The sequence below is a fragment of the Tachypleus tridentatus genome, chromosome 10 (genome assembly GCF_004210375.1).
Source record: "Tachypleus tridentatus isolate NWPU-2018 chromosome 10, ASM421037v1, whole genome shotgun sequence".
NCBI lineage: Eukaryota > Metazoa > Arthropoda > Merostomata > Xiphosura > Limulidae > Tachypleus > Tachypleus tridentatus.
In genome coordinates this window covers 56,883,028-56,906,634 of record NC_134834.1, presented here as the reverse complement: position 1 = coordinate 56,906,634, position 23,607 = coordinate 56,883,028, and the positions used below count along the sequence as shown (strand labels likewise).

The following is a 23,607-nucleotide window of genomic DNA, read 5'->3' as shown; positions in this document are numbered from 1 at the left end:
TTTCCTAATGTGTGTGTGTGTGTGTGTGTGTGTGTTGTTTGAATTGACTTTCACTACAAAACTCTTTCAAATCAACTTGAAATATCATATTTAGTCTTGTCTGAAGAACATGAATGGCTTACCATCAAGCATTTTTTCTGATCCACAATTTTAATCATATTTAAGAAAAATGGAAAACAACTTCATTGAAATTTTACACAAATTTTGCTCAAAGATCATGAAGAAAGCCTAAACCACAATATTTTGAATATGAAAAAAAATTCTCTAAAGTCTTTTTTTGCCTTTCTTGAATATGGTTTTTATCCTTTGAGCAGCAATGAAAACATTAAAAACTTATACAAATATGTCTTAATATCATCTTATGCAAACATACACACACATATACATGTATATACTTGTCTATTTATATAAAAAGTAAATGAAACTGAAGCTTACTTATGCAGTGAAAATAAATGGAACAATTAAAGAAAAAAAATATTGTAAACAGGAACAATAAGATATATAACATTTACTTTCTAAACATAAGGGTCAAAACACAAAACTTTTAACATGTATTCTAGTTATGGTGTTTAATTATTGCTGCAAAACCAATTTAATAATACTTTTTGCTTACTGTTTTTCTTACATTATACAGAAGCTTTCAATGAGTTATTTATATGATAATTCAATAAAATAAATAAGGATGTAAATGCAATGTTTATATTTGCAAAGTTTAATGTATTCTTTTAAATTCAAAAACATTATATATAAAACAATAAACAAACAGACCAAATTTATATTATTTAACTTTGTTTTCTTCATTTGTTTGTTTTAGTGTAACACCAGATTGGGCTATCTGCTGGGTCTACTGCAGAGAGCTGAACCTTGTATTTTGATGTCCATAAATTTATTAGTGTCTCATCAGGGCATTATACTGCTTCTAGAAATTTAATATATGCTCCATAATATACGACTGGATGTATAGTAGAATCTAGTAACAGAAATATATAATTCTAAAAAGTCACCATGGGGCCTTGTAAAGGATGCAATACTTATAATTAGTTAGCAGGTTTAGACCTTTTGTTTTTCTTCATATGAACATAAAAATGTGTCCAAATCATATGAATTTTCTAATATAATTTAATATTATGATTAAGTCAAATTTTCTTGGTAGATTTTTCATATTATCACTTGTATAAAATAATTGTGAATTAACTTACATAAGACTTTAACACATACCATCTACTTACTCAATTAGAACAACAATGTTACAAATAAAGCATACAGACCTCAAGGACAGTTCCAATTCTTGATTCCAAGTTGGCTGAGGACCATCAGAGACATATGTTCGAACAGTTTCTTTTTGAAATAGTACCTCCACAAATGGCCGAACTTGACTCTCATGATCCATATCAGAACCTGTTTGTATTACTACAACAAAAGCAGATCTTGATTAGTAATATCACTATGCTAAAATGTACATTTTTAATATGCTCATTTCTCTTTTAACAGTTACTTATTAAACATGGTTAAACATTATTTGTAAAAACAAAAACACTAGCTATTAAATTATTCTATTTAACTTCCTCAATAAATTACTAGATATACTTCTAAGAGAAATGTTATATGAACAAAAATTCAACCCTTTTCAATATAAAAGCTGTCAAAAGAATTCAAAATTGTATGTATACCAAATGCTAAATCTCTATTCAAAATTCAGTATTTTCTAAAGACTAAGCTTAATATTTTTGCTTTTAGAAAGTGTTAAATCTCTGTATTCTGAGCAAAACAAAATAACAGTAAATGTAATGTTTTGGATACAGGAAAAAATGTATTCCCTTTATTCTGAAAGTTATAATTTCCTTGTGCTGAAAACATATTTCTGATATGTACTTACCCCTCTTCTAACATTAGCAATTCTCATACAGTTCCGCCCTCTATATGCCACAAACCTTCTGCTCCCCCTTCCTATTGGAATCAAATGTCTCTCATGCAAATCAGCATACATCACTTCTTCAACAATACAACTGTGTCAAATGACTCCCTCTATATACCTTACACAGCTAACACTTCAAAGCTTGGCAAAAGACATAAGCACCAGCATAAAGTGGGAAGTATGAAAAGAGGTAAGTATCTATCAGAAATACATTTTCAGTAGAGGAAAATTATAACTTCTGATGTGGTACTTTCCATCTCTCCAAGATTAGCTTGAATCCCACATTGATAGGAAACAGGACTAGCACAAAGGAATGACAGAAGTAACCTGTGAAAGCAAGTAATGGATATCCTGGAAACAAGATAGTCAGATTTGAAAATCTGATGAAGAAGACCACACCACTTCTGAACCAGATATACTTTTCACCCATCTGTAAAATGTGTAGTAGATAAGAGTGGAAAAAAGAGAGAAGCACATTCAAGGGGGAGAGAATTGCAGCAGAACAGTGTCAAAACCAAGAAATGTATATGTAACTCAACCCCATATAGTATAAAAGCAGATAAATCAATGGATGTAATCCTTGGTGTAGAGTGGCTAGGGCAAGATGAACCATACTCGGTAAGTCAACTACATCCAAAACCCATAATTGTACAACACATATTGAAGGATATCACATGAACTATACCTGCAGAACACCACCTCCCTACTCTGCACTGAATGGTTATAGCCACCTTTGTGTGGACCCATTCAGGAGGGTGCCTTCAAGGTCAACCACCCCAGCAGCTTGGAAATGAAATGGTAAGGACTCCTATATTCTACTGGAAGAAGAGGAGGGTCATAACACATTATAAAGTCTGAAGAAAGGTCATCATCTGAAACAATGCAATGGGTGACCACGAAATCCTATTTTGAAAAACAGACCATACTGATTTGTTCAGGCCCAGCATGGCCAAGCATGTTAAAGCGTTCGACTCGTAATCCGAGGGTCATGAGTTGAATCCCGGTCGCACCAAACATGCTTGCCCCTTCAGCCATGGGGGCATTATAATGTGATGGTCAATCCCATTATTCATTGGTAAAAGAGTAGCCCAAGAGTTGACGATGGGTGGTGATGACTAGCTGCTTTCCCTCTAGTCTTACACTAAATTAGGGACGGCTAGCACAGATAGCCCTCGAGTAGCTTTGCGCAAAATTAAAAAAACAAAACTGATTTGTTCAATACAAGGCATGGAAGGGATGGGCAGCTATCTTATTTGGCTATAACCATGCAGTCGATGGGTGATAAGGTCTGGAATGGACAAGTTTATGAAGCAAGTACACTGAAATGCTATTCACTTGCAAGCAATCTTGTGGAACACCAAATCCTAATGGTGAGATTGTGAAGCCATGGAAGTTAAAGCATGAGTCAACATAGCTGTACAGTGTGGAATTCTAATTGAAGAATACCTGGTCAGGTACCGCTTGCTACAAAGTGGGATCCACAGAAATAATACATGAAGCGAGGGCCCCTGATAGGAAGAAAAAGTATGAATATACACTTACCCTCAAAAGTTGCACTGAAGCTTGAAAAATGACCACAGGGTGGAAGGCAAAAACCTGAAGAAGAAGAAACCATGATATGGCGTAAATAACAAGAGATTAATGTATTATGTGCAGTCCATATACCCAACTGTAGTAGTTCCTCCAATGGCTGACAAGGGTGAGAAGTGAGGAGAAAGATAAGTGTCAAACCTGATAAGAAAACATCCTGAAAAAATTTTGGTGGGAAGAAGCCAATTGAATTAAACATCAAATCCAACTGATGAGGGTAGAAGGGAAAAGATAAGATAGAGAAGGCTGCCAAGGGATAAAAAGCCAGGAATGGATACCAAGGAAGGAAACCACGCATGTAATATAACAATGAAGAGTATGGACTAGACATAGAATTCTATCCACACCAGAACAAGAGTACAGATGAAAAACAGAAGGAAGAGAAAGAATCAAAAAATGATCTGGATAAAGAAGAAATGTACAGTGGTAAATAGTACATTAAATGTCAATGGCAAACAAACTGGATCTTTGATGTCCACAGGCTAAGAGGAGATGGAAATAAGTTTTCAAGGAAAAGTAAAATGTGGAACACAATTAAATTGGTTCAAATGGAGCTACAATGAGGGAATGGAAGATTACAGTAAGATTCTAGACAACTTGGTCAGCTATAGGGACAATGAATCCAGAAGGAACATATTAGAATGGTAAAAACAGGAAAAACTGGAACTTGTTTGTATCAGAAAAAACAATAGGTATGGGATAAAGCAGCTCAATAACCTAAGAGCAAGGAAATCAAAGATATGAGGTCAAACAGCCATATGAGAAACTTCATCACACAAACCATGATAGATTAGTCAGCAGGGAATCCCCAAGTTACGGACCAACTGTGGAACACGTTCCACTTATGCTGAAAAATGTATGGAACGAGCCAAAAGATATGCTACTTGATGGGAGTAACATGAACTCCTTGGACTGAATAAAAGCGAAGCATGAAGATGAAGGGCATAAATAGATGGATGTATAACCAGTGGTTGAGGTTAAAGAAAAAGAGAAAGGGAGCTGTTGCAGGTATTTTAATCATGGAAATCACAGTTGAACTGCACAATAAAGAGTTATCGGAAGGACCCAACATGGAATGGTATAAATCAGATAGACCACCCAATAAAGGAATCAGATAGGAGGATAAACAAAAAGAAATTTTTGAGACTAATCCTGGCTGTAGACATTAACAGCCAGAGCTTGAAAATGGAGTACCAGGAACCAAAAGATGGGCAATTTGTGATTGAAGGATTTTACAAATGCTTCTACATGGGGAAAACTCCACAAACAGCAAAGCCACTGAAACATGAGATCTAAAGACTACTCCATTTGATAAATTTTGTTGGGGTAGGAAAGACAATCCACTACCAGGTTCTACTGATCTTGAAGAGCCCACTGAAGGGATTGATTACATGTATGCACAACCGAGTGGTACCACATTCCCAACAGCAAGAGAACCTCACATGAAGAATGCTGGGGAGCTGAAAGGGCCTCAGGGAACTGACACCTCCAAGGTTGGGTTCAACTTGATTAACTGTCTAAAAGGACCCTAAATGGGCAAGATACTGAGTAGGGCAGAGGATGGACTTCTCTAATTTTATTAACCAGCTCACTGAAGCTGCCACTGAAAGTGCTAATGAGTATGGCTAGCTGATTCCAGTTTGGAAAGATCCAAACCCAGGGCAAGAAAATGACAAGTAAAAGCCCTTACTACCAAACAGAAAACAGAAGGGTTGGAAGCAAGCCTAAAGGGTCGGGTACAAAATTGGTAAACCATCCCCATGATGAATGAACCAAAAGTATGGATGAGACCATGTTGAAATATGGATGTGTAGATAACTATTGCTAACATCCATAAACCTGGAGAAAACGTTCACTGTAGGGTGAAAAACTATTCCATGGCAAAACAAGACAGTTAATCAAATAAAATGAGATGTGTAAAATCAATTACAGGAACAACAAAAAGGCTGAAACAGAAACTTGGTGAAGTATGTAGAGCAGTTTTAATGGCCTATTAAGATAATAGGTTTTTAATTGCCTTCAACAGATGTTGATTGGTCATTGGATCTCAAAGCAGAGGGAAGGAAATGAGTATAGAAGACATGAGAAAAAAATGGGATCATAAAGCATTCCAATAAAACTTGATGAACTCAATGATCATTAATGAAAGGACACCACTGATGAAGAAAATCTGCAAGTTGAGCTCCCACTGGATAAGAGCCCATCAGGTAGTCACTAATACTGTTGGCAACATGATGTGCACAGTGCCATTTTCGACTCTGACTGAGAAAATGGGCAATACAATTGGAAAAAATAGACTTGTTATATTGATGCAACTTATGACTCCAATGGCTCAGAGATTGTGTCAATCTGTAAAACTGCAAAAATGGGGTCATATGTAAATCCTGAAGATAAATGCTGATAAACAGATAAAAATTAAAGTCTCATCATGACCTAGAAGGTCTCAACAACAGATAAAACCACATGTCCAAAGCCACAACCAAGGGCAATAAATGAGCCAACATGGAGAAAAGAAGGTAGAGAATGTCACCATAAAATCCCTCAGGATCTTGGTAGAGTGCTTTAGAGAGAAGATGGATGATAGAGATACCATACACGAGTTGCAAAAATAAGACAGAAGGTAAAACAAACATTAGCATTAATTAGTCTGGAAAAAACAGTCTGCATCATCTGTCATTTAATTGTGAAATAACTTGGTTAGCATGTATCTAAATATCTGGGAAGGGTTGGAAAACCAAATATAAGTGTGAAGATTGGTCATGTAGTAAGGATGGACACCATTCATAAGAAACAGGAGGCAAAGAATAAAACATCAAATACCTAAGAAATAAAATCCAAAAAAGTCCATAGTAGGCCTATCTGAATCCTCAGGAAGGGCTTGGAAAGACAGAGCAAAATCAGGAAGTAAAAACAGGCAAAACAAGTCCTCATCAACCTGAACAGGCTTTGGGAGGAAATGAGGCAAGTTCCAGAGATGGAGGTTGACCAGAGTAATATTCAATCTCCTCATTAATAAACACTGATAAATATCCCACTGAGACCTGTGGTACAGCACTAGTCACAGGTATGACCCCCAAAATTATAACAAGAACTTAATATCCATAATAAAGAAGAGTCAACCAAAAATCAAAATGATAAATAATAATGTGACTATAATAAACTGGGATTAAATTAAAGTGAAGAAACAGTCTGAATAAACTTGAAAGTACTTTAAATGAAAACCACTTTGTGAGAATACTAAAGCTGCACATGATACTTAATATAAACAAAGGAACATGTCCAAACACAAGTGCTGACAAATAAGAAGTGATAGGCCAATTGAGATGTATAACGGAAGTTGCATGCATCATATATTTCATGCTCCTATTGATGGAAAAGTGAGTGGCACATGATAATTTATATGAGAGATATACTGGAATCATTTGATTCCAATAGGGGAAAAAAGAAGGCTTGTGGCATGCGTAAAGAAAACGTTTGCATGTAGATGGAAGCACTGAACAAGAAATAGCTAATTTTGTGGGAGAGGTAAGTACTATATCAGAAGGAGAAGATAATTGAATATTTTTCAACTAGTTCATATTTTTATATTTAAATTCTACTTCTGAAACAAAAAAACTAAAAAGTAAAGAAAAATCAAGATCACTCACCAATTTTTCCAGGACTAACAATATAGAAACTAACAAAAATGGCTTCTTACCTCCTACAGAGGAATAACGTTTGGGACTTTGTCTTATTCCATAAAAGTCTGCACGCACAGGAACATTCATAGCATGCCTTACAGTAACCATAATCTTTGCATCACCACTAGAAATATTTTGACCTGTAACTTTTTTTCTTTCTTTTCGCTTCATGTGTAGAGGGCGGGTACGCTTGTCAAGACAGAACAATTTTAATCCTATTGACCTGGGACAGAAAAGCAGGAATGTTCTATAATTTTTTAAAGTTTCTTTGATAATTAATACATTATTTCTCATTTGCTAGATTAAATGTCTGTCAAGTGCAGATGTAAAAAATTAATATAAAAACACTTAATGTTCAAATAAGTTCTATATTTACTCAAAGGTCATTCAAAAATGTTTCCTTGTATTATTCTCCTATGGTCAACTTGTAGTAAGTTATTTGCACAGTAACATATTTTTATTTATTATCCAAGGTATTGTACATTTCATGTTAGATTTAAAAACTTTTAATATAACCTAAAATGGCTACAGATTTGTAGAAATAAATTGGTCTTTGTAATTAATATAAATCTTAAGTATATTATATTAAAATTCAATATAAATCAATCTTCTTATCACTTAAAAATAATAATAAATGTTTATTAATATAAAAAAGTGGCATTTCAGAGAAATACTAATTTCAAAACATACATATAATTAGGATGGTAAAAATGTTTTTTGCTGTATTAATCCCAGGCTAGTAAAGCATAAGAAATGCCTACTTTCATTTTTTGCAATAATGAATAAAGTATTACATGTTTCAAATATTTACATATCTATATGCATTCCAATGACTTCTTCCACAGTGCTACAAAACTTAATATAAATTACAATCATATGTAGAAACATACATAAAATCTATTTGCAGTTAAATCAGTCTACATATGTGATGCACAGATATTTATATCATACTGAAAATAATGATTTAATTCAAAGTGTATAAAATATCTAAGTTGGATATTTAGTCTACATATATCACAAAATCATAACACCCTCAGTGACTCAAGAATTGGAATACTTTTCTCTTTTCCATTGTACATTGGAAGAAGGCTATGGAGTTCCAAATGAGTGTTTTAATTCCTTTTGCCCAAACACATGTTTTATCAATAAAATTTTGTATTAAAAATAATTAAACTAACTCCTCAGAAAATAATCATACAAATTAGAAAACATTATTAATGCAAAAATGGGTAATTAAACATTTTAAATTAGAAGCTTGTAACTTACGTGTTTGTACAGTCAAAAAACAGGCTACTGATCTTAGATATATTTTAGTGACAATAAATACTTAAGTATTTGAAATAAAAAATAAGTCAACATTTCTGTAATATTTAAAAATTAAATACAGAATTAGAATTTATACACATGCACACCTTTCATATAAGCAGAACAACAATAGCTCAAGGCTAGCACATAAAGAATTCATAGTATCCTAAACTCAAAATTTTGTAGTCCTGACCACTGAGATAGTGGAATTTCCATCCCACAAATATAATAGAGAAAGTACCTTTTGCTAAAGCAATGCATAAAAGACTCACCCAATATTAGGAACTTTGTCTTCAGACACAATGTCTTCTAAAGTTATCTGTTTCTGAATAGTTTGAAATTTCTTCAAAACTTGTTCTCGAACCTATAAATTAGAAAAAAAACTGTTTTCAATCCTGCAATGGTCTGTGAGTTTCACATTCCAAATAACATAAAAGTGTTTATAAACTTACAGTATCAATTCCATGAAAAAAATACCTATGACAAAGACACTATTGAAATAAAGACACCTGTCATTTAACCCTAAAATTTACAATCCTTAATACAGAAATCAGTAATGTTCTAATTACCACAACATACAGCAAAATGTTAAAAGCACTGACATTACCTTTATCTGATAACTTAGAATTAGAGCTTTAAAAAATTACAACATTTATGCTCATCAGTTCACATATTGCAGAGAAATCTTCAATTGAAAATATGTCCTCCCACATATGTCATGAATTTCAAAGTCCTTTACCTATACAAGATCTGTTTTTGATCCTAAACTAATCAAAATTCACTGGGTGAATGTCCAGAAAGTAAAATTTACATTAGACTCAATTCCAATGAAAAGTTGAAAATTGTAACAATTCAATGAACTGCAAATATTATGGATACAATCATGACAGGGTTTTTCCTGAAGTTAAAGTGATCAGAAAGAGAGGTCATCTAAAAGTTTCATAATTGAATCGTAAGAAGCCAAGAAAACTACAAAGCATAAGTAAGAGTATGATATATTTTTGTTCCTAATTGTAACAACTTTCTTCTTCTTAGATCATTCAGTGACTGACTGATTGATCAGAACTTAATCAGTGAGTCACAGGAAATAAAGAACATTTACTAAGTGCATAGTGTATCCTATATGTCATGAATATGTTGAAAACCATTCTTATAGTGAAAATTAAAGTAAAAATCAAACAGCCCTGAGTTAAACCAGCCTCACTTTAAGAAAATTCTTCTTCATCATCAAAACAACTTTGGGACTTTTTTTAGATTTTGCAAGACAAAAATAATGCTATGAACTGGTGCAAAAATTTATACGTGAGAAATTGATAAAGGAGATTTTCTCTTGTTCAAAGCTGCCCCAACACACAGTTTCTATACAATCAACTTGTAATTTTAAGCTTAAATAAATTGGATATTTTATCAACTATATCATCTGTCTTCCATTCCATTAAATAGGTAGTTACAACATTTAACATATTTTTATTTTTCAATTTCACAACCAATGTACTTAATTCACTTTTGCATTATAAAAAAAAAAAAAAAACACCCATATAACAAATCTTTAGTGATAACTTTGCTCCACCTGTAATTACCTTATTCAAGTAGTTCAATGATTTCACTCTGTGAGCTTCTATTTCATCTCTGGGTTTCCTATATTCACTTGCTTTTTTCACTTGCCAGAGTTGCTTAAAAAAAACAAAAAGAAACTGTTGAATACAATCACTGATATGGTTTCCCAAATTAAAGCACTGATAGTTGCAAAGGAAAAAGTATAAGAATACAGGATGAACCACAGGAACACTGAACACTTGTAACACAGTTAAAACTGTTGTGATTTAGTACAAAAAGCATATTTCAGCCCTTTTCTATTTATTGTTGTTGTATTACAAGTTTTCTCATGAAACAAAATTTATATTTTGATTGTGAGAAAAATCAAAGACATCAAATATAGAGAATGCTCCAATGCTTAAAGTACTATGAAAGCTTTTACTGTAATGTAAGTATTCACTATTTAAAAGACTTTAAGAAATAGTATATTTACATGATATCATCTTATAAATGATTTAGTTATTGTATAGCTATACATTAATTGAGAATGCTTCTCTAAATATCTAAGCTTTATTTTTCTATTAATAAATTTCCCAAGATAAAATACTTTGTGTGTGTTTTAAAAATGTGCTATTTGAGTTTTTATTAATCATAAAATAAATTTAAATACATCTACAAAATTAGTTGAAGTACTCAAACATGTGAATGCAAATACTCATCTTTTGTTTCAGAAAATTACTGACAACAGTTAACTTTCAATCCAAACCAAATATGAATTCAAACCTCTAATGTTGCTCTGGAAATTTCCTTTTCATTCACAGGTACCATTTGGTAATTACGAAATTCTGGAACCCCTTTGGCCCTTAACATCAGAAGACGAAATCGAGGATTGTCCTCTAATGCCTTTGAACTTGCAAACTCAAATTCTTCCATTAATGAATCCAGCCTAAAATACCCTGAACCTTGTTTTTCTCCAGCAGTTGATCTCTGAAGATCAAGTTTCTACAAAACAGAATGATTGTAACAAAATTATATTTATTTGTTAAACTGTGTTCTTACCCACTACTATTTACTAAAAAAACCATAACAGTTTCTAACCAAACAAAGTTTGATATCATGCAGTTAAAGTTAGCCACTTTTCACAAACTTGTAATATTTTTATTTGAAAACACTACAGTAGAAAGCCCATATTATGCATAATGCTAAACATTGAAAACTTCTATATGAAGATTGAATTACACTATACAAGAACCAGTAGAGGCAAAGCTACTAAAAACTATTTGTTGTTGTCTATGATTTCAAGCTATTGGCTGAAGGAAAAGCTGCCAGTAAGCAGCTTCATATCACCTACTATTGACGGTAAAGAGTATTCATTATTAGCACAGTCCTTTGGAAAAACAACTAAGTAGCTTTGAGATTTTAATGACAAGGAATCCACTTCATAAAAAATAAGTAATAGGAAGAAAGGGTGGGAGAGTGTCAACATAAGTATCACAGAAAATATAGTTTTCAATTTAAGAAAATGTTAACTTCCAAAACACACTTACCATCTACTAACTCTATAGCTGTAATCCTATAATGAGAAGATGGAGGGGCCAGTGAGACCTCTATCTAAACAGAAAGTATCTGCACATATCAAAGGTGTACCAAGCTAGTAGTACCTGACTAGGAGATCCACAGTACATCCAGAACAGTATTTTCTTCCCCCAGGAAACAGTCTTTGAATCAAAGAGGGAAATAGCATACAAATGACTGTTACTAAAGGCCAGCCACAACCAAGTAGCAGAGGTCCATAAGTCAGGGTTGTAATTAACCACTTTGCAATGGGCTCAGTACAAAATATAAGCTCATATCCATTTTTCCAAATGTTAAGTATGTATACTATAACTTTTAATGCAGTGTATGTGTACCTTTACAGACTTTGGTAGACTTTTAATAAACATTGTACACAAAAAATCAGATTATTTTAATAAAGAACTTTTATTAAAAATTTATTTGCAGATATATCAAGTGCTTCATTACTACTCCTAGAAATCTCAAATACCATCTGTAATCTCTACAATCCCTTAAATACATTTCAAAGGTTTTTTTTTAGTGAAACTATATTTTTTCTACTATTTTATCTACCTTAATTCTATACAAAGTTGGTCAATTTAAGAGAACTTGTGACATAAAAATCACAAAATAAATACAATTGATGCTTTTCCATTCTTGAATGACTACAAATTATGATACAAGAACACATTCAGTCTAAATAGCTTAAATCTTGTAACAATAAGAAATTGACATTTTTAGCCATGCCTGGCTAGCACTGCGGAAGTTGCAAAGACGAGGCACACGTGCACTCATGTTATCACATTCAACAATGAAAACTGGACCTCACAAAGTGATCGGTTTTGGCTGTGTTTTACTAAACTATTATTTTGTAAAATTGTCGAATTTCAGTTACAGTACACTATAAATATAAAAATATTATTACTATTTACAAACAATTTCTTCAATTTATTTTTGTTAAAATATAAAACAATAAATAAGAAAGTATGGCAAACAATTATCTCTTCTAGTTAAAAACTTTATACTCATTTGTTGTTTGTCCTACATCCTCCACATGTGAAATTTTATATACCTCTTAGGTTTTATATACATGTGAAATAATCAAAAATCATAAATTACTATTCTGATGCCACAGCATTACATTATCATTTATCAAACTTAGTACCTAAGCTATATTTGGGTATAAAGAATATGAAATTTCAAGAAGGCTAAAGCTTCAATCTACCTCCTTGAAATCTTGTTTCAAAAGAACAAGTTGACTTTGTAATCCTTCAAAATAAATGAGAAAGCCACTAGGGAGACACTCTGAGTTTTTGATTGATTATTCCTTTGTCATAGACAGAAGTAAGTGTATATAAGGGAGCATTACCAAAAATGAAAATAGGTGAGCAGGGCCACTATTTGATTCAATACATGGGTGATATTTTGGAAAATAGAAAAGAGAGAAGATTCTTATTTTATATTCTCGTTTGTCAATATAAGTATTTCAAGCTACTAATTCATAAGAAACTACAGACTTTGCATTTGGACATCACAAACATCTAATATGAACCAATGCTGCATTCAACTTACCATATGACATGCAAAATTTGATATTTAAGTTGTTGTTTTTTTAATATTTGCCTTTAAAATAAAGAATTAACTAATGTATAATCTTACAATCTGAATTACAATAATCAACTTGATATCAAACTTAGTAACATAGGTTCAGAGAATAGTAGTTGAATAAAGTTTTAACTCAAGTTATATAGCCATTGATCTGTGGCCTATGCTGATAGGGTTAAGGGGTCTTAGTCCTTGTATTCTAACTGGACTGCAATGTTAGATACAGATATACTTGTGTTCTGATTCCAACCTGTAGCCATGGAGTGAAGTGTTCCAAACCACCAGAATCATGATAAAAAAGTAAGCAACACTAATGTGAATAAACTTTCTTTTCCACCTGAAGAAATCTGAAAGACAACACTCCAAGCTTGGAATGATGGAAACTTATGTGCCTTACTCAACCAAAGAAACAGAACTCATTTAGTCTAGAATTATAAACATTCATTTTAGCTCCCCAACTGAGTGGGTAAAGAGAATTACGCTTGCTTCCAGAGTTAAGGAGAAGATGTGGAATACTGTACTCACTCAAGGACCCAAGATGGGTTAGCTTTACATTTGGAATTATGAGAAAATAATGGACATCCTTCCCTGAACAATATACTAAACTGATACTGTTCAAAATTGGTATTACAAGTAGGCTCCCATATAGATTGGTGCTGCTTCTACTCATATATGGGAAAGACATCCAAGGACCCAGGAAGAAGGGCCCCTAACTTCACCCTATACTCTGTGAGTAGAGGAAACTCACTTAAACACTGGAAGAAATACCTCTTCTGTCCACCACCTGTATGACTGGAAACTGAGTGAGGGCTATCTCATTTCACAAGTGGAATCTCTGGGGGTAATACACGATGGAGAGTCCACGCAACTGGAAACTGAGTGTGAAAAGGGCTCTCTAGCTCCACAAGTAAAATTTTGGGGGATAATACCCACTGGGGAGTTCAGAAGAACAGTGCTCTGGAAACATTGCAATAGATGAACCAAGTTCCCTAAATTTGTAAAAGCAAACTGACCCCAGTTTATTCAATCCAAGGATTGGTGGGGACAGGCAGGGTCTCCTTCAGCTTTATGTATTATTGTCTATGAGTAGCAATTCACCAAAAATTGGTAATACCATCCAGTGAGCTCCTAGAAGGTCTTATGAAACACCCCATTTCTAAAGAGCCTATTGCAACCAGTAGCAAGCATAGTTAAATTAGCTACTAGTGCAGAACTGTACTGACAAAAGCACACCTGTCTTGGCAGCATTTGCTACTGAGTGGGATCCAGTGTTCAAAACAACCATGGGGGTAGTCAAAAACCCTGAGAAGAAGAAACTGCCACATTGTGTAAAGAATGAGAGAGAAGAATATTTGGAGAAGTCACACAGCTCACATAATGCCCTCTAGTTGGCAATTTAATTGGGCAGCTAAAGACATAGAAATGTGAATCAAAAGTTTCTTCACCTATAAAGAAAATCCAGAATAAGCAATATGGATCAATTTGTAAAGCCACCTTGTTAAAGTAACTGAGGATAAGTTTCAGGAAATTGAATAATCCCATTGAATAAATAGTTGGTTTTCTATAATATCAAAAGGAGTTACTTTCAACCATATAACATTTAAGGGCTCTGACAGGACAAAACAAACAATCCTGGTAAGGTTGGTCATAAAGGTGAGAAGTAACCAGCAGATAAATTAATAAAATGGATTTATCCCTTTCCCTGACTACCAGTCTTAGGAAAAAAAACAAAACCTATCAGTATATAGCAGTGCATAAATGGAGTGATAAAACTTCCTGGGTATATGTAGTGCAAACAACTCCAACCTACAAGGCATACATGTCAGCAGGAACAAAAACATTCCTTTGGGGGAAAGGCTATATGTGGTATATGAGGCTAAAGACTCAAAAGGATGTTGAAACAAAGCATGTAAAAACACCTGGATATCCCAGTTATGTAAATGAAAAGACCATTTTTGATGAAGGATAGAAAAATGAAAAGCAGTCAGTAAAGTTGTCTAATATAAAGTTTTAGCATAAGAGGCTAGAACTCTGTCAAAAAAACTAAGTCAAAAATGGGAAATAGTGGGCACTTTGGGTAAAGAGGATTCAATTTCTAAGGAAACAAAGCGGTGATAAGTGTGCTATTTCTGCTGATAAATGGCCATTGAGGGCCTACAAATAGATTGAGACAAATAAAGTTCAACTTTAGTCATTAAACCCGAATATCCAGCAAAGGACCTGATAACTTTCATACATGAAGATCAAATTTGGAAACATCTGAGTGTAGCATATTGGACTGAGGTTGCCTCAACAGATGGCAAAAAGAGAAAGTGGCAGAGGTGAAGAACCTTAAAAATACTGTAGAAAAGGAAGTGACAGTTATTCTGGCCAAACTGGAGCTTGGATTGAATCATAGCTATAACTCTGAGCAACAGAAAAACTGGGAGAAGGTGCAATCCTATCCAATCATGACTGAATGCATCGATTGCCAAAGTCCGAGAATGAGGTACCAGAGACCAAAACACCTGTAACTGAGAATTTCAATGAGTGGCAAATGTGTCAATCGTGGGAGTCCTAAACTGAAAACAAATCTACTGGAAAATCTCATGATGAAGCATCTATTAGATCAGGAGAATAGAGCTGGGCCAAGACAGATAACCTGCTGTTAAATTCATCCCAGGAATATGGCAAGGAGGCTGGAATGATGGGAGAGAGTCCAATAGAGAATATCCAAAGATCAAAAATAAAACTTCCAAAAGCATGCTCTCTTGACAGGAAATGTGTGAAACCACTGGAGAATTTTCTACATGAATCATGACTATTTTCCCCTTCAATAGGTCTAGCCCTTAAACCATAGCCCATTGGAGAGCAAGAAATTCTAGAATACCGTTGTAGAAGAAAGATTCATCTTTCATCCATAGATCCTGAAGTTCCCGACAGTTGATATATGCACCCCATCCCTGATGTGTAGCATCTGTCAAGAGATGAATCTTAGGATGAGAAAATGGTACAGTGACATTAGTAATGTTCCAATCCAACTGCCACTCAAAATCTGAGATGTTGTTCCTGATTAGGGAGACTAGATAACTTGGTGGATTGCAGTTCATGATCCATTGGTCATGCAGCGACCAATAAAGGGACAGCATGTGAGCTCATCTCAGAGGAATCAGAAATTTGAGGGATGGTCACATCCCCAGAAAAAGAGAGAATCATCTATGCAGTCAGCAAAGAAGAGGTGAGAAAGAGACTGCCTGTTCCATAGTCTGGTGCCAGATGGGAGTTGGCTGCAATGCAGCTCAAAAACATGTTGATAAACCACCCAGAGAGACCAATACATCAAGTTTGTAAGAGGATGAACTTCTTGGCTTTGATAAGGAAACTACCCTTGGTGATTATTAAAAGAAAATCTCGCTGTGTTGTTCTGCCAATCAACAAGATGGTGCCAGGTGTTCACAAGTCCAAAGTATGAAGGTAACAAGAGACAGCTCTTACCACTCTGCAAAAGACATATGGTGCAGAGAATAGTCCAAAGAGCAGAGCTTTGAACTGCAAAACCTGACCCTTGTCCCCAAAATGTAGACATTAGGGAGATGACTTTGCTATGAAAACGTAGAGAAAAGGAGCAATAGATGGTTGTCCCAAGTTGGTCTCATGATAAGCTGGCCTAGCAAGCAAAAGTGCCAGAAAAAAAAAAAAAAAAAGTTCAAATTCTCTTCAGACTGTCCTACATATCATTGCCAAAAGCCACTTCAGAACCCCCTGGTGAGATGCCTCCAAACCAAATATATGTCTCCATCTTACAACAATCATATCAGAGCCATCATTTACTGAGAGTTTAAGATTAGAGAAATATTGTAGGTTACAATATGAGAAGGTAATAACTCTGTTAAAAAAAGATGTGGTCAATCAGAGTTAAGAGTACAATCCAGAACCAGATATGTATTAAAAGATTCAAGTGAGAATGAGTGGAGAAAACTAGACTTATACTCAGAATAAAGGCACTCTGCTCAATAAGTTATCACAACACACTTTTCATTCATGACAAAAATGAGTGTCAATTACAGTGATAATATGTCATCTGTGTACCTAGCGAAAAGGAGTACAGGTAATGACTTAAGCAGGTGAAAGGAATATTATGTCCTATATCTTTAGTATAAGGTTCTTGGGGGGGGGGGGTAAGAGTCAAAAGGTTTTAGTCCCATTTATCCAAAAAAACTAGTAAATCATAAAAATGCCCAAATCAGTTTGTGGTTAGGAAGAATAACAACCTCAGCTGTCTTAAGGTTATGGTTTAGAAACTTGAAGACAGTGCAGAAAAATGCAGACGTTCTCTATCCTAGTTGGAGCTATGACATATCTACTGAGTATCAATGTCTCTAATAATATGCAAGGAATTACATGTAGTGGTGGAAAAGCTGCTTGCTGAAGAATGATCAGACACCATATGGCATCTTCTTCAACTTCCAGAGGTTATCAACTTTTCATGAAGCACCAACACAGATCATTGAATTGTAGTCTTAGTACAATAACTGGAAATCTGAATAGTGAAGGTGAGGTGAAGGGTTCACTCTGTAGGGAGAAGCCAACGATTTCTGCATAGATAATCTGCAATATTCATAACAACTACCAAGTGACAAGCTCAAAGAAAAAGAGATAAGATAATAATAATAATACATCCAAAGATAGAAAGAGACCACAGAAAAAATAAAGCCAGCAAGTTCTAGTTCTTCCCTCACTTCTGATATACACCACTGTAGAACTGTTTCAGTGAATTAAAATATGGTGTTAATGTATTAAGAATAAAAAATTCAAAACAATGCTGATTCTTAACATTGTATCTCAGCCAAGATGTTTGCATCTGTGAAAAGGTGAAGGTCTATAGGTTAAGGAATGCTTTCATAACCTCTTAATTCAAGAACAATTGGAAACATATAACAACAATGGAAGAAACAGGCATATGAGGTGACAAAAGGTCTCAAGTCAGATATCAATGAGAAAGAAAGTACAATAGGAGAAATCTGTGTAAGTGAACTCTCAAAGGAATGATTTTAGGAAATGAATCCACTATCCCTAAAATAAAATGATAGTCTTTAGCAGCAGATGTGGAAGACATAAGAATATATACAAATGAATCCATGAACCCAAATACTCTGTTGGCACTAATTCAGAAAACTAGCCAAAGGTTTGTTTGTTTATTTTGAATTTTGCACAAAGCTAGCTACATGAGGGCTACCTATGCAAGCTGTCCCTAATTTAACAGTAACAAGCTCAAAGAAAAAGAGATAAGATAATAATACATCCATGACACTAAGTGTAAGATTAGAGGGAAGGCAGATAGTCATCACTACCCACTGCCAATTCTTGGGCTACTCTTTTACCAACAAATAGTGGGATTGACCATCACATTATAATGTCCCCACAACTAAAAGGACAAGCATGTTTGATGTGACAGGAATTCGAACCTCCAACCCTCAGATTATCAGTCAAGCACCCTAACTACCTGGCCATGCCAAAGGAAAGATAATGAACTGATAAAATAGTTCCAATGGCAAAAAAAAAAATGGCAGGATAATAAAATAAATTGGGATATGAAGGTAAGCATCTTGTAAAACCACCATCATTACCCAGTGGCTGTGAGGAAATACTTTCATAAGAAGCTCATGTTTTCTTATTAAAAATGGGGTATCTCCAAGAAAAAATGAGTTGAAAAAAGTTCCAAACTCCTTGGAACTACAAAGATATGGAGAAGAGTTAAAAACAATTTCGATTACTCTTTTTCTGAGAGAGACTTGAGACTTCCTGATTTATAAGTTGTCTCTCAAAAAAGAAGAAAAAGACGTTTAAACCACACTGAAGTGTCCCTTGAACATAAGTATCCCAAAGCCAGAGGTCCCACGGATGAAGAAATTATTTGGATGTTCCTCCAACAGCCTACATATAAGATTCTTTTATGTCAGAAATGAGTTGTTGAGTGGATCAAGAGAACTCACTTCACTTAAATCTACTTTCAGACACCCAGTAGGGTAGAAAGGATTGAGGAAAACTACTGCCAACAACTAAGGAACAGACAAGGAAGGCAAGGCAGGAAGTCCAATGTTATTTTTTTGTTGTATCAGAGAAAATGGCAATGAGGAGTAAGTCAAAATACTAAAACCATAATCAGCTCCTGTAGGCATACTTCTCAGAGAGAAGAGTCTATCACAAGTGAAATCCTGTGAAGATAAACAATGCATAAAGAAGTTCATTCGAGGTAAACTGAAAGGTTGGAGTTGGTGAGTGGTTGGGAATATGTAAGTACCTTGAAACAATGCACAATGGGCTGTAGTTAAAAATGTGCTTCAAAACTCACAAAAAGATAAGTTGGCAGTAAAACTTCTAACACAAAAATATGAGTTAGGGTGAGAAAGCAAAGTTTATGAGCCATTCTCCTGACACATAGTGTAAAAGTTGTCTTTCTGCCAATATCAATCCAAATTTTTCAATTCTTGAGTTAACACAGATTTCTATAAGACTTCTAACTTTAATATTTAGTACAGCCTTCAAGCAACAAGTTGAAAGAAAATACAAATGCCTTACTTCTTGGGCTTAGGCCTTTTTATGTTACTATATTTAGTTAGTCAACAAGAGTTAATTCAAAAAGCTTGCCATGGAGGTAAAACGAAAGAAAAAAAACAATTAAAATTATTATGGTTTCTTACACTTTAACTGTAATTTTGAGCCTGAACACCTCTTTTACTGCTAATGTGGCAAATGACTAGGTCATAGTGCTATACCTCAGAGGTATAGTCATTTTTTTAACCAGCATCATCCTTCACTCCAAGAACTTCATTAACCTCTTTGAAATTAATAACAGGATTGACTGTTAATTTTATGATGACCCACAATTCCATATATACAGTATATTCAGTAACACTATATTTTAAACCCTGGATTATCCTACTGCAGATCTACATGCAAAACACTAAAAAAATGCCTGATCTAGTTTAAAAAAATTGAAGACAAAATTTCTTAGATTCTATACAATTTTCAGTGACAAAAAGGATGTTGATTAGTTCAAAAATATGGGATGTTAAATGACACAATTTATTTGAAGTATCGAAAAATATGAATAAAATAATATTACTAAATAGTTTCATCAACAAGATACATACTTCTGTAGGTGAAGAATGAGCTTTATTAAAAAATTAATATGTAAGAAGCACATTAAAAATACTGGTTTTGAAGTATCTATATGGGATTATTATTTCTATGTTGTCATAACTTTCATAATAATTTTTCTAATATTCCAGATAAATTTATAATTTGTTGGATGAAATAACTTGGAATGGTTAAGATTAATTATGATAGGCACAACTACACTTAGTGGAAATCTGAATAATCACTTATTAGGTGTCTGATATAAAAAAAATTAAGATCTGAAATAGTGAGTCATTAATACACTGAATACCCGTATGGCTTCAAACACTCCTGCATTGCATGGATCATTTGGATCAAGATGTGAATGCTCTGCCCACTCCCGAAGTTTATCAACGTCCAACAAATGTCCTTCATCAGGAAAATAGTGGGAAGCTTTAGTCTGCTTCACTGTACTGTAATAAATGTATTATGAAATTCCAATGAAAAATATTTTATACTTCTCATATCAGAAACAAAAAACAAAGTTATTTCTTTATAACTGACTGCATATCCAAATGTTTCCAAAAGTTGAATAAGTGATACCTTATAAAACATTTTACATTTGGGAATTTTACTATTAATATCATGTAACAATAAACATCTAAATTTATAATCATAATCCTCTGGTAAAGTATAACAGTTGAACTGCATAGATTTTTTTTTCTCTCTTAATGTCAACTATACTATTTATTGTTTCCATGAACACAACACAGCTCTCAATACAGTTTAATATAAATTTAAGAGTTAATGGCACTCACTATACCATTCATTCTTTTGGAATTTTATTTATAAGGTAACTTTTTTTTTTTTGTAGAGAACTATCTAATGATAAAAGGAATATAAAGCTAAGTATGTGTTGTACAAGAACCATGTCAACAGACATACACCATTGTGCCACTGAGAGACTAATGATATTGGAAACCAAAGGAGTTGATCATCCCTGAGATATACTTAATGATTAAGTCTGTCTTCTTTTCAAGTTTCATTTCCACATTCCAATCTCATATCTAATTTAAACATTATCATGGATATATTTTGTCTCTTACTGCACTAAAATTCAATTTTCAAATAGATACTGTGTATATATATATATATATATATTTTCTAAGCTGGTCTGTAGATACATTCAGAAGTTTCTGGTAACCAAATTTGGCAATTTACTATACTAAAACACATTCCTAAAATAATTATATCTAAAATTTTTAATTTGTGCTTTTAATTGATAAATCATTAGTTCTGAACTTTTTCAAATCCAAATGAATTAGAAAATGATTATGTAAGTCAAGTACTTATTGTGTTTTATATCTGTGTCCACAATGTTTTATATTAAGTTGTCCAGAAACAAATGTTGGAATTCTCATGATGACATACAGAAGCTGAATATTGAGTAACTTATCGATGGTTGATTTAATCTAACGTTTGTCGCTTACACGGTGTCTTAATTGTCTGCTGTTTCAACTCTACTCAGAGTAAGTTTTGCAAACCTCAAGACAGCATAGAGAAGGACTTTTGTCTGAATTTCCTCTACAACTTCAAATTTGGATGAAAAGCTTCCAAAACTACACAGAACATCAACCAGGCATTTGGCCATAAATTTATCACTGAATGTACAGTTCAGCATTGGTTCCAAAGGTTTTAATATGAAGATGAAAGTCTTGAAGACCAAGAAAGTTGTAGAAGGAAGCCACCATCTCTAGATGAAAATACATCAAGTGAAGCAGTTCATACAGACCATTGCACAACAGTATGTGAGCTTGCAGAGAAGCTAGACACAAGCAAATCAAGCACTGTAAACCACCTGAGTGCAATTGGAAAGACGAAAACATTGGATAAGTGGACCGCATGAGCTGACTGAAGAACAACAAAATCAGCCTTATGAGACCTGTCAAGGATGATGCTCCAAAAACTGAATGAAGTGGGAATCAAGGTTCTGTCTCATCCAACTAATTCCCCAGACCTTCCCCTGCAGATTTTCATTTTTTCAAGCACTTTGACAACTTTTTGAACAATAAACACTTTCAAAACCAGGCAGCTGCAGAAGAAGCTTTCAGGGAGTTCACTGACCATAGAAACTCTGATTTCTACAGCAGGGTCATAAACAGCATTGTTACACGTTGACAAAAGTGTGTTGAAGCAAATGGTGCTTACTTTGATTTAAGCATTTTTTACAACACTGGTATTTACTCTTCCAAACTTCACAGTTCAAATATGACATTTATTTCTGAACAATATGTATATTTAAAAGTTCCATTTACAAATCTTTTCTAGGCAATTGCATTGAGAAAAACATTTTAATAAATTTACTGTTCAGTGACACTATCTATATAAGTAGGAGAGACTCAAATAATTTGTTTAGAAAATAACTGTTAAAAAAAGTACTAATTTAATGTATATCCATCAATAATTAACATGTTTTTAATGGGATATTCAATTTTTGGTTAACTAAGTATATTTCTTTTGCTTTTTAAAATACCACTCACTAAGATGGGGCTAATATAAGCAAAATATTTCTTTACAAACAAAACTACTGTTATCATCAATAATGATATCATGTCATTACAAAATAAAATAATAAAAATCAACAATAGTTAAGTACATCTATAAACTTTCAAATATCATCTGGAAAATATAGTTAAAAGCTGTTACAGAGTGACATGAATTTCAATGAAAAATTATCATTCCTATCAAGGTTAAAAAACTATACCAACTTCTATCAGTAAAATTTGTTGACAATGATCCATCATGATCAGTGTATTAAATTAAATTTAAAGTCTGTGATAGTTAGTATATTATATGAACTAAATGGCATCTTTCAACTAGACTGAAAAAATACAATTGAGTTCTCTTTCATGTATTTCAACAAACGGCTAAATATAATTACTCCTTTGATTTTCTTAAGAAATTAAAAGCATACACAAAGGAAACAATTCACAGAAAAACAAAAGCTATGCTCTCTTCATTAAACATTAAGAAATATACAGATGTACAGTTATACTTTTTTTTTCTTTACCATAGCTACTGCTGATTTCTGTTACATTATTGTTCAATGATATAATGTCATTGCTTACATTGTAATGTGTGACTGTTAGAATTGTTGTATTATTTTCAAAGTTTGCCTCCTGATAATGGTAGGTCAACCTAGTAGAGCAGAGGGTTAAAAAAAAAAGGCTTTTCAATCATATTTATTTGTGTATCTGTAAATACACCCTTGTGCAAATTAGTTGAAACAAGATGGAAAATTACAATTTTTTCAATTTTTTGCAT

At 33.5% G+C, this 23,607-nt stretch overlaps 1 protein-coding gene across 3 annotated transcripts in view; it reads right to left on the bottom strand.

The window, feature by feature from the left end:
* Positions 1 to 23,607, bottom strand: part of LOC143229353 (coiled-coil and C2 domain-containing protein 2A-like) — a 100,740-nt gene that overhangs the window by 16,158 nt on the left and 60,975 nt on the right. For all 3 annotated transcript variants that reach the window (XR_013015832.1, XM_076461568.1, XM_076461567.1), the window contains 6 exons: positions 20,615 to 20,756; positions 10,810 to 11,028; positions 10,071 to 10,163; positions 8,763 to 8,854; positions 7,203 to 7,408; positions 1,269 to 1,410 (listed from right to left, as the gene is read on the bottom strand). Coding sequence is in view for 2 of the 3 variants with exons in the window: in XM_076461568.1 (XP_076317683.1) it covers positions 1,269 to 1,410; positions 7,203 to 7,408; positions 8,763 to 8,854; positions 10,071 to 10,163; positions 10,810 to 11,028; positions 20,615 to 20,756 (894 nt within the window). In the remaining variant the exon portion in view is untranslated. The remainder of the gene's footprint in view (positions 1 to 1,268; positions 1,411 to 7,202; positions 7,409 to 8,762; positions 8,855 to 10,070; positions 10,164 to 10,809; positions 11,029 to 20,614; positions 20,757 to 23,607) is intronic.